The sequence below is a fragment of the Mustela nivalis genome (assembly GCF_964662115.1).
Source record: "Mustela nivalis genome assembly, chromosome: 4".
In the NCBI taxonomy this organism is placed as follows: Eukaryota; Metazoa; Chordata; class Mammalia; order Carnivora; family Mustelidae; genus Mustela; species Mustela nivalis.
This window is the reverse complement of record NC_139023.1, coordinates 10569270-10581639: the sequence shown is the minus strand read 5'-3', so window position 1 is coordinate 10581639 and position 12370 is coordinate 10569270. Positions and strand designations below refer to the sequence as shown.

The following is a 12370-nucleotide window of genomic DNA, read 5'->3' as shown; positions in this document are numbered from 1 at the left end:
CCACTGTATCACCAGGGAGCTTGGTTCCAATGAAGTATTCCTAATGAAATCCATTCCTTAATGTGAAGAAGAAGATTGGCATGGTGAGGGGGAAGTAGGGATGTGCTTATATAAGTCTGGCGAATGGGAATGCAAGAAGTAAGGGGCCTGTGGTTGTACAACCTTGAGGCAGAGAATGGGGATTCCGGATTGGATGCCCATCAAGGAGATATCTTCTTGATTAAAGTGTCAGCTGGGAAAGGGAACACAGATGGGTTTTGGGGTTGATCAGAGGGAGTGATAACCTTGGAGAGACTGCAGAGGCCTGAGGAGAGGAGGTCCAGGCTTGTAATCTGGAGCCATCACTGTTGACATGAAGAAAGAAAAAAAAGGCCATCTCTGTAGGAGGTAGGAAAACGAAAGGATACCAGGTAGATTAAGATGTTTATAAAGGGCAGAAACAACAACAACAAAAAAGTAAGCCAAATGAGGAGTAAATTTATTTTTATGCGTATTGTTTTAGATGTTTCTTCCAAAGTTTAACTCATCTTGAACTTGACCCAGGCAATAAGACTTAAACTTGGTATTTGTGATTTTTACATACTTCTAACTTAACCATCTTTGTGCTCCAACCTGTGATCTGGAAAACTCTTCAGGAGGTCCCAGTGGAGCTAAAGCATCATTGTCATTCTCATCATCATCATCTACAAGTGTTTATGAAGTGTACAACCAAAGTCTTGTGTTTTTGAAAACAAGTCTTTAATTAGGGTTTGCTTTTGTTTTTTTCAGGTAGCCCAGCCATGACCCATAGGAATCTGACTTCCTCCAGTCTGAATGACATTTCTGATAAACCGGAGAAGGACCAGGTAAGCAAAGAAGTCCTACTTCTTTGAAACTGAAGACTAAATATGTTCCAGAAGATGCTAGAATAAGATTAGAAATGAAATAACTTAAAAGGGACTGATACATGTGGATGGGTTTGCTGTTGTCGTCGTGTGGTCTGTGAAGGAAGGGAAAGCACTATGTCAGGGGATGTGAAGTTCAAAGGTAAGAATTAGTCTTGACTCCAATCCTTACAGACATAGTCTCTTGGACAACTTAAGTCTTGGAGCCAGAGTTATCTCAGTTTTCAAAATAGTAATAATAATCCCTGCCACAGGGTTATTGTGAGGATTAAAAGAGATAATTTAGGAAAAAGTGCATTGGTAAAGTATAAAGGTCTAAGAAGTGCTGGCAATGGTTAACTTTTGGGGCATATGTCAGGCAAAGGTAATGGTAGTCTTGCTAGCAGCATAAGTTTTTTTGTTAAAACAAAGTAGCCTGTTTGACATGAAGGGCAATTAGGTTTTGAACCTTGATTTACTTACTCTTTAAAAAAAAAAAGATTTTATGTATTTATTTGAGGAGGAGAAAGAGAGAGAGAACATGCAAGAGCAGGAGGAAGGAGAAGCAGGCTCCCTACTGAGTGGGGAGCCTGATGCAGGGCTTGATCCCAGGAGGCTGGATTCATGATCTGAGCCCAAGGCAGACACTTAACTGACTGAGTCACCCAGGTGCCCCTAGGTTTACTGTCTTTTAAAAAGAGTGTGATAGAATTTGGGCTATTTTTCCCAGTTGGGTTGGCAACTGGATATAGAAAATGGTGAGTAGGTATAATTTTGTACTTTACATTAAAAAGCAAAACGAGTTACTTTGGGTGAAAATTCCACCTGACTAAAGAAATCTGAATTATATATTCAAAGGCAATGGAGACTTATGATGATGTGCCTCTTTCCTGGATGGCTCTTAGAGTAGAGACAGAGGTTTAGAGGCCTTGCTGATTCTAAAAGTTACAGGAAGGTGAATTTATGCTTTCTTGTGAAGTGGTTTTTGGATTCCTTCTTCCTTCCCTTCACCAGCAGCACCCTATTCAGGCCTTCATCATCTCAGACTGGATTGCTAGAAAAGCTTTGGAACTAACCCCTTCTTTCTGTTTTCTCCTATCTCAATAATATGCTTTTCATGTGATTGTCCTCATATTTCTTTCCTGGATCAAAGTTTATAATGCCTTCCTATCAAGTCAAGTTCAGATTTCCCTACCTGACTTTCAAGATTCTCTGAAATCGAGCATTGTCCTTCTTGTCTTAATTTGTGTTCCTCAGAGGAACTCTCTGCTTTGGTCAGGCTTAGTTACCTCCCTATTACATTGAGACTGATTCTGGAATCCTAGATCTGCACCCCCTTCATATACTAATATGGCTAGCTCCCCCCCTTATATTTGCCTTCCCTTTGAAATAAGCAGGAGGGAATCACTTAAATGTTGGATGCATTGGAAGCTACATAGCTGTACCAGCAAAGAGAAAACTCAGTAAACTAGGACTCGTTTCGAGTTGCCCTCAAAACTATTTGGCCCATTTTGGCTTCCTTCAGTATTGACTAGTAAGGTTCTGTTTCTGTGGTTTACCAGGGGTCTTGATACTGAATAAGGCAGTGACTTGATACAGGATAAGGCAGAGTTAGGAATATCTGGTTGACAAGACTTTTTTTTTTTTTTTTTTTAAAGCTTCTTTTATTACTGACAGTACTCTTGCCAGGAATTTGCCAATAAGCAGCTGGTAAATGCTGGCTAAGAGAAATTTCTTACCTTCTTGAGTGTCTTCAGATCTGGGCCTATGCAGAGGAAATTTGATGGCTTAAGATGCATATTACATAAGCTTTTGATTCCAGTGTTAGATGAAATATGTTGAAACATAATGGTTTGGGGGTGTTGATTTAGCTGTAAAAACCTGTGTGATTATGGAACTGGAAACCAGAATCTTTGATGACTCTCATGAACATCCCATATTCTTTGAGGTTCCTATTAAGTGAAACCAGGATGATTTAAATCAGGAGTTTTGTTCCTTTTGTTTTCAAAGCCAGGAAGTGAAGGCTGCTGAATATATCATTAAAAAAAAAAGAAAAGACTGTTTATTTGAAAGAGAGAGAGAAAAACTGAGAGTGTGAACAGAGGGAGGAGCAGAGAGAGGGGGGTAGCATACTGGACACCGAGCATGGAGCCCCGGGCAGGGCTCCCTCCCAGGACCCTGAGATCATGACCTGAGCTGAAACCAAGAGTCCTGCATTTAACTGACTGAGCCACCCAGGCGTCCCTACTGTATGTGTTTAACAAAACACAATATATCATTTTAAGAGCAACTGTCCATCTACATTGTATCTGTTACAGTAACTGCAGCTAATCCAATGAGCTCTTCATCCCACAAAGAGGAAGAAAGTCTATTCTTTTCTTCCCACTGAAGAGTTTGAAGAGAAGGTTTAAACTGACCTATGATCTCATCTATAATCAAAGGCAAATTAGGAATTCAAACTAATATTTTTCAGTTTCTGTACTTACTATTTTAGTAACTTCAAATGCAAAAGCTTCTGGATCATTTTAGGGTGAGAAGAAGAAAAAAGGTGTGTAAAGAAGATGAAGCTATGGCAAACACACACACGCGCACACACACACACACACACACACAAACACACACACTAAACTCAGGCTTTTTTATTTTTTAATCTTTCTCTCTCTCTCTCTCTCTTTTTTTTTTCTTCTGGGTAGGAAAAAAAGGTTGCCAGGCTCAAATTTGTTTTGAAAAAGCTTTTATAATTAATTAGCCAATGTCCTGGAAATGATCTTGGCAGTAAAGTCAAACTTGTTCTGGATGCTTTTCCAAGTTGGCCCCAAAAACTTCCATCCGAATGGAACTGAAGTTTCTGATTGACTGATTATTCTGCCTGGCTACAATTTGAACAGTTGCAATGGTGCCTCTCCACTTCCTGGAGCCATATAACTTCCCAGTAGCATAAGAACTATGGGTTTAATGTTCAGAGTTATGAAGAGGAGAAGGATTTCTTTGACAGCAACATAGTGACAAAATTTGAGGGCATATTTTTTATGAGATTCTGTTTTGGGAAAACAGAAGAAACAAATCTGTGGACTGCACTTTTTCTCTCTGGCTCTGCCAAGCCTATGTACTTATGATTTCAGTAGCGGCTGCCTTATTGAGAAATAGCTCAAAATAGTTAACGGCAGAAAAGCGTAGCCAAAATTTAGGTGATTCAATGTTTCAACAATATTCCAACTTGGATGTTATATTTATTAAGCAGAAAAGCACCTGGGAAGAAGTAGATAAAAAAAAAAAAAACACATCTGGAGCTCATCTACTTGTAAATCTACATAAATAATCTCTTCTATTTTGTTGCTATGGAAGATTTTCTTCTTCATTATCCAGTTACCTTCCCCATTTACCTTAGATTGATTTGTTTTTCTATCTCCTTTCATTCCTTTTCTGTTTTTGTTTTGTTTTGTTTTGTTTTGTTTTTAAAGAAAACTTAGAAGTGCAATGGGTGCTTGTCCAATGTGGTGGCTTAGTTCTGATTTGCATTTGAGTATGGAATCAGCTGTGAGGATAAGAAAACCTTTCTCATTATTTTACTTCTTAGCTTTAGCTCTGGTAGAAGTACTATGCTAAGTGTACAATGATTTTAAAAGGGCCTGACTTTTTTTCAGGGTATCAGTAATGCAATAGCACCTCACAATTTCATGATCAAGCTTCAGTGGAATGGCAGTGCAAAGACTACAGTGGATACAGTAGATGTGCAAATGCCTTGCAGATTCTCAGAAAGATGCTGCTCACATAACCTTGTAACTTCTTACCTGGTTATCACTTCTATGCTGTACCTCATTTAGCTAGCTTTTCTGAGATCCTATCCATAGGTCTACTGGTAGAATTTGGCTAAAGGTTAATTTCTAAAGTGTAGTGTGATCATTTTTAGCACTACCTATTGCCTATTGTCTCCCAATGTACTTGTCTGTCTTGATTTCTGTTTTTGAGGTCCTTTTTGTCCCCCCAGAAATTAACCTGGATTTAAATATTTTGTCAGAGACTAAGAGGATGAAACCATTAAAACCATGTATAAGTTTGAAATTGCTAAGCATGACTGCCTTAAAGTGAAATCTAGAAAGAAACATGTTGTGATTGAACAACCCTTAATCCTTTTCTTACACATGTGTAATTCAGCTGAGATGATTTCTTCATAGTTCTGAGGATTTCCTTTCTAAGGCTCATGTAAAGCTTCCCTTCATGTTAATAGCTTTTTCATAAGCACGGTGACAGGAAAATACAATAGCACCCCCTTTTTCTTTTCCACAGCTCAGCCAGAAAACCTTCTAATTCACACTGAGCCCTGGGTGGTCGCGGTTCCTCTTCAGAGAAGGTGCAGGGGCTAAGAAAGGCTCATATTTTCTGAGGTTATAATACTTATCGTTAGCACATTTTTAGGGCCATTGAAGCACTTGGTGTTGGGAGAGCTCCAAATGGAATCGCATCTGTGAAAACTGGACAACAAAGGCATGTTGTGAGGAGGTGGTGACATCTTTAGATGTCGTTAGCCACCATGGCTTGGGTGGCTGTGGTGAGCTTCTCTGTGGCTCAGTGGCTACAGCGTTTCTTCAGCCAGGTGTCCTTGATGGGACCTGGTGTCGCCACTGCCATGGTTATCTTTGGAGTCTTCTTTCAGAGGGCATAAGCTTGCCACTGAGATGATTAACAAAACTGATATTTGTAATTATCTTTCCTTTTCTGTAAGAGATTTCACTTTATATAGCTTCCTTCTGCCTCCTGATGCTTTCTCCCATATTCTTAAAGAATTAACAATCAGTGGTTATTAGTAGTGATTTTTGAAGTTCTCATTTACTGATTTCATGAACCTGTGTCCCACTTAAAATTGGGACAGTTGGATTTTCCCATTTTCATAATTCTATATTTTCATGAGAGCCATTTATTTGAATCTGAAGACTAACATTCAATTAAAAACAGGTTCTGCGTCGGCTTAAAAATAAAACAGATTAACCTGTCTGAAGTAAAGTAAGCTCTGTCTTGTATTGTCAGGTAAAGGAAAGGAGAGTTTTTTGGTGAAACTTAGAAATATGACTTTAAGTAACTGTGAGGCTGCAATAAATTTGAAATTTTAAGTCACCCCATAACTGTATGCTGCTGTGATTTGAACTCATTCATTCATTCAAAAAATATATCCTGTGCTACAAAATGTTCTCGGAGGTGGGTAGGATTCCAGAGATGAATGAGACATAAATTTTTTGACTCATAAAGCTCCCGTGCTTTTGAGGACAGGAGGGCAATAAAGAATAGGAACAAGTAAACAAATGAGTAGAGTAATTTCTCATTATCACAAATACTATCTTGAAAATATAGCAGGGTAATGTGATACGGTTCAGAAAAGCTATTTTAGGTAGGGTTAGCCAGAAAGGAGAAGATATGGGGAAAGAGGCTTCTAGACTAAGCAAAAAGCAATAATAAAACCTTGAAACAGGAATGAATGTGGTGTATCCAAGAAATGGGAAGAAGAAGAAACAAGTCTAGAGTGGCTGGAGCAAAGGTAGCTGGTATGAAGTAGTAGATGAGGCCAGGGAAATATACAGGGCCACCTTTTCATTTTTATTCTAAGTACAGTGAGACACTGTTTTAGGAGTTTTACCTGGGGAGTTGTGTGTACTGCTTCGCATTTTATAAAAGTCCACTGAGGATGCTGTGTGATAGGGCTGAGGCATTTTCCAGGGTGCTGGATCATCTGGTGGTATTCCTGTAATTCAGCAACGGCTGAGCCCCACAGCACATTGAACTGGTAGCTGTGAAGACTGGGTAGTCTGTTTCTTCATACATTTACCATAGACGTCAAGATCTTATTCCTGTCAGTAAAGGAAGTTCTTCTGTTTCACCAAGTATTTTAAGAAAGAAAAAGTTTCCTGTTAGTTAGACAAAATTATGATTATTAATAAAATGTTAAAATGTTGTAAGAACCAGACATAGGCCACCAAGAGTGGTGTGTTCGAGCTTTTGAGTGATTGCTTCTGTACCTCTAGTTTTCCTGTGGATGTTACTGCGGACTGACGTCAGGTGTGGCACCTGGGTAGAGCACACGACTCATACAACTTTCCCTGGAAGCCTGAGGAACAGTGACAGGTGTCTTAGTCTTTATTGTTCAGAAAGGAGCACCAGTGTGTGTGGGGGGGGTCTCACTCTTACCTGTACCTGTGAAAGAATTGCACTCAGGACAACTCTGGGGCATTTCTGGATTGGACATATAATGAAAGGGGTGGCAGGTTTATGTCTTAAATAATTAACTGGCATGTTTTATATTTGATGGCACCTTTTATCTTCTTTTCAGTAGGTAGCGTTCTGCCAGTTATTGCAGTACCATGAATATTCTTGGACTATATTGAGGAGAGTCATGGAATACCATCAGCAATTATCTTTGATGGATGTCTACTCTCATGTCACATGTTACCTACTTCTGACCATGACTTCATTAAAAAGATAAATGACTTTTTTCTCCTTGGAAGTGACAAATTGTTACACAGCCAGAAAACAGCAATACCTTATGATAAAAACCTTAGGGGTCTGGTTAAAAAAACTCTTCTTTCTTTCTTTCTTTCTTTCTTTCTTTTTTAAGATTTTTCAATTTTTTAAATTTATCTGAGAGAGAGAGAGAGAGAGAGAGAGAGCACGAGAGGGGATAAGGTCAGAGGGAGAAGCAGACTCCCCCTGGCGCCGGGAGTCTAATGTGAGACTAGATCCAGGGACTCAGGGATCATGACCTGAGCCCAAAGCAGTTGCTCAGCCAATTGAGCCACCCAAGCACCCTAAAAAACCCTTTTTAATCATTGTAAATATATACATGTTACTGTATTTTTTTAAAACTTTAGTTTTTTCTGATTTCCAAAGCATACAGAATTGCTGTAAAAATTCAAACAAAGCAAATCTGAATAAAATAGAAAGTAAAAGTTCACAAATTCTCATCCTCAAAATAACCACTATTAGCAGTTTGATGGAGAGTCCTCTAGATTTTTTCTATGCATAAAATAACTTTATACTTATTTATATAAAATACAAATAGGATCATATTGTTCTTCAGCTGGATTTTTAGACGAGATCGGGCACGTTCAGGGTGGTATGGCCGTAGACACAGCTGGATTTTTAAAAACCTAACAATGCAATTCACAGGCCTGTACCCCTGGGGATAAAAATACATTATATGTTTATTAAAAAAAAAAAAAAAACTAACAATGCCACAGACATCTACCTTATTCTTTTCAAAGGCTATAGTCCACAAGAATCCTATTTTATTTACATGATATTCTGTTATAGATATTTAGTTATTTTCTTTGCAATTACTAGTCAAGCTTTTAAGAAAATACCTTATTCTAACTTTTTTTTTTTTTGCATTCTTTAGTGAGTATTTCTGGAGGAGAAATTTTTATAAGTGGAATTGCTGGCTCACTGTGTATTGCCAATTACCTTCCCAAAAGTTTATACCAATTTGTGTCCTAGATTTTTAAAACACTTTAATAAATCCTCCTCCACTGCGGGGTTACTGTATGCCAATCAGATTTGAGTTTCTTCCTTATGATTCACTCCAGTAAAAGCTTAGCGACTCGAGTTGCTAAAGTGAAAAGAATCTCAGTCACTGGCATCTGTCTCCCAGATCACTTTGGGGGCTTTTTTCAGAACCTTAAAATATTGAGGCTAAAACTGGGTTTATTCTCCCAGTCTGATTGGATCTCTGGGCGGGCTATTCCTCCTGTCTCCTGAGGCAAAGAGGTGAAAAGCACAGCGGCAGTGAACTTGGCCACCTGTATGTTTCTTACTGCTTCTGCTAAAAGGTGTTGCTGTTCCCCAGCTCTCAAAGAAAGCCTTCAGGCTTTGTGGGAATTTCCTTGGCAACCGAGAATGGCTTCATCTCAAGAGCCCTTCCTGGTGGTCAGCATTTGGTCAGCATTTGGAACAAAAAGGAACATTGCAAGAAGAGTTGGACAAGTATTCTCTTTGAAACGCTGTTTGACACATTTGCAGCTTGGCTCTGCATCTCCTTCCTCTCCCAGACTCCCCACCCCCATGAGAATTTTAAGTGAACTTACATCCAGACTATAAAGTTACTTCAGTGAAAAGTTCATACCTTATGTGGAAGTGCTTTATTAGGAGCTTTGAAGGAGTGTCGTCGTCTGGGATAACTGATGAAGAAATCATCGAACCATTCTTTACATGTTGGGGAGTATTTGCAGATTTTGCTGTTTCTTTATTTCCCTCTCAACAGGGAATGGCTGCACAGTAGATTGATGAAGAGGCCATTCCATGGGAGGAGGCATTTCTTGCTCTTCTTCAGCAAGAGAAGGGCTCCCCACCGTTTGTAGCTCACTGGTCTGATTGATCCAGTGGCTGGTTGATGTATTTGCCTCCACAGAATCTCATGACCTTATCAATCACCAGCAGAGCGTCCTGATTTCTCCGTGTGTTACCACCAGTGGTCTGGTTTCACTCCCTCGCACTGAACTCAAATGAAGACAACCCTCCTTTCTCTCCCCTCTGCCTCCATGATAAAAGAACAGCAGTAATTTTTTTTTCTATAATCTGAAAGACAGTAGTTAATTACACAAGACTGACATTATTGCCTAATCAGTGTTCTGTGCATCCACGTACAAAAGGCAAAAAAAAAAATAAATAAATAAATAAAATAACGGAGTCATTGTTTAGGGAGCCATTGTAGTAATTTTGAACTTCAAAATTAGCTGCACTATTGTTGATTTGGGGGCTCACCTGATAGCATTGAGTCGGTTCTTCTATGAAGAGTAATTAACAAGAACTAATATAGCTAAACACTGCCTTACACTAATGCATTGGGGTTGGTATTTTCAGCCCCGTTTTACATATTGGCAAAGCTGAGGCACAAAGAGATTAAGCAATTTCCCCAAAGTTGAACAGCATCTAAGTGGTAGAGTTGCATTCTGGCCCTGCAGCCTGTCCTCTGAATGCATACAGGGGGTTCTGCTTGTTTGGGTTACGGTCTTTTTTAGGTCCCCAGGCACAGATGTCAAACTGATAGTTACTGCTGTTCCATCTGTCCTTGAGGCACACACCATGCTGAGTAAGCTAATCACCAGAATTACTAGTAACTAAACCAACAATGTAAAACAAAATTCTTAAGGGTCTTACAGTAACCAAACGTTTCTGTTGCCACGGTGATTAAAAGGCTCAACCAGTAGTTTGTTGTGTGCCCAGACCCTAAGTGGTGTTGGGGGATGTCAATGAGAGAAGGCCACTAGAATAAAAATATAACATGTAATCTTAGCTTGTGAGTTTCTAACTAGCTGGAGAGACCAAATAAACTGTTGGCGCGGACCGTAAAGTGTGGCAGTCCCCTGAAAGACAGGATAACTGTGCGGGCCAGAACCATCAGTCACAGGGAAACAAGAGACTCTAGAAGCATCGTTCTATTGTAGAGAACATCAGTAACGGAACATAAGGTCTTTAGCTGAATGTAATACTCTTCTTTGGAGAAAAAGGTAGTAAATTGGAATGTGACTATCTGTAGGTTAACCATGCAAGTGAACAATTTGGTTTATCCAATAAATGAAAAATACTGCGATTTAAAAATTTTTGGAAATACCAGCCCAATCCTCCCTCCACCCCCATGAAATACAACAAGATTTCAAATTTTTTTACTGTTTGAGTTAACCTGTAGAGTTAGCAAAAGTAGATTAGTTAGCTAGTTGATTCGTCCATGGACCATGGTGGATACTCCCTTCAAGTACAGATCCTTATTTGTGCGTTGCTCAAATGCCCTGTGACTCCTTGACGTTCAGACTGGTCAGTATTCATTCTCACCACAGGTCTGTTCACCCCTTGACCATGAAGTGGGAGAGGTACACATCGTTTAACGTCTTTTTTTTTTTTGTAAGAGGCGAACAATTATTATTGAATATTTTTTATGAAGTTCATCTTAGGAGTAGCTTTGAAGACTTAAACAAGCATGTTAAACCTTAAGCACCATGAATCTCAGTTTCCGGTTTCATGATACAGCTGTTGGGATTCAGTCTGAGCTGCCTCCTCCACAGGGCTGCTGTGTGAAAAGGAACATGCTTAAAACACTTTAAAATAGGATACACATTTTCGTTATTTAAATCCGCTGCTGGTTCTAATTTTTGGTTGGTTTTGCAGTGAGTTTGGTGGGATGGAAGTCAATTTCATTTCAGATTTCTTTCTTCACCTTTCACATTTACATTGCTAATTTGGCTCTTTGGGGTTTCATACTCAACTTTTGCACTCCACTGCTCTGCCTGCACACTGCTGAGATGTGCCTGATTATCCTCCTGTGGCTGTCGTTACTGCATGCACATTTCCATGGGACCCCAATGTCTCTTCTCTGCATTTCCAAGTCCTACCTTTATGTTAGGACCTAAATCAAATGCTGCTTTTTCCATATATGCATCCTGGAACATTCTGACTCACGTTAATTACTCCTATCTTGGGTTTCTGACACCATGTGGCATTACTACATGTCATTTCACATGGATGCACTTGTTATTGTTTTTGGTATGTATGTATGTCTTATCTTCCTCATGGTGTGTGGGGAAGGAAGGTGGTGGGGGCAGGAGAGGCAGCGGTCTTGTAAGTTAGTTGATGTTGGAAATGATGATTAATCAAGGGTGAATCAGCTTTCACTTACCCTTTCCTGAGAACTTTTTAAAGGCTCAGAAAATGAGGATGAGAGGTTCTCAGAGAAAGGTGACTTCTCAGAGTATTATTTCTTTTCTTTTTGGTGACTTGAAAAATTAGTATTTCTTAAGATCGTTGATAGAGTGTTTCATTAGGTGAACCAGTTGCTTGAAATGCCCATGCTTGCCCATCTCATACATTTAAAATTTCTTTTTTTTTTTTTTTGGCTAGGACAGTCATGCAAATGCTAACATTTCAAATATAGTTTGCTCTTTCATTTGTTACAATCCATTCACACATTTTTTTCTCATAATGAAAGCTCAATGGAACATAGTTAACTGGCTGATTGACGTAGTTTAAAGAAAACGCCAGATCTTTTTTTTCTTTTTTTTTCTTTTTTTCTTTTGCCCTTTATTTAAAACGAAATGTAGTGTGGCACAAGGCCATTTTGAAAAAGACAGCTGTCGGCACAGAAAGATGTTCTGTTGCAAGATGACATGGTATTGCTAAGTTTTCCCAAGCATAGCACATTTAAATTATGGACTATTCAACATTTTACTTTTAGATATGAGCTAGTTCACTTTGTATGAAATTAGCAAGACATTAAAGGTAACCCATATCAAATTAGGAAAGAATTGATCATTGAGTGGGATTTACTATTGAATTTAAAGTTCTGTACATTATTATAGTCCTGTTTTGCTCATACATTTTTCTATAATTTAGATTGCCAGGACAGCATTATGGTAAAGAGCCAAGTATAATATTGAAAAGAAGAAAGAACCCATGTATTAGGAAGACTTGTTTCCGAAAAACCTTTCAGTCAGAGTGAAACGTTGATCTTTTCTCCTGGTGGTTTTGATTGC

General features: G+C 39.0%; 1 protein-coding gene across 8 annotated transcripts in view; it reads left to right on the top strand.

Moving 5' to 3' along the window:
- Positions 1 to 12370, top strand: part of SLC4A4 (solute carrier family 4 member 4) — a 462487-nt gene that overhangs the window by 275400 nt on the left and 174717 nt on the right. For all 8 annotated transcript variants that reach the window (XM_082726304.1, XM_082726303.1, XM_082726305.1 and 5 more), the window contains one exon: positions 769 to 845. In XM_082726304.1, the coding sequence (XP_082582430.1) occupies positions 769 to 845 (77 nt within the window). The remainder of the gene's footprint in view (positions 1 to 768; positions 846 to 12370) is intronic.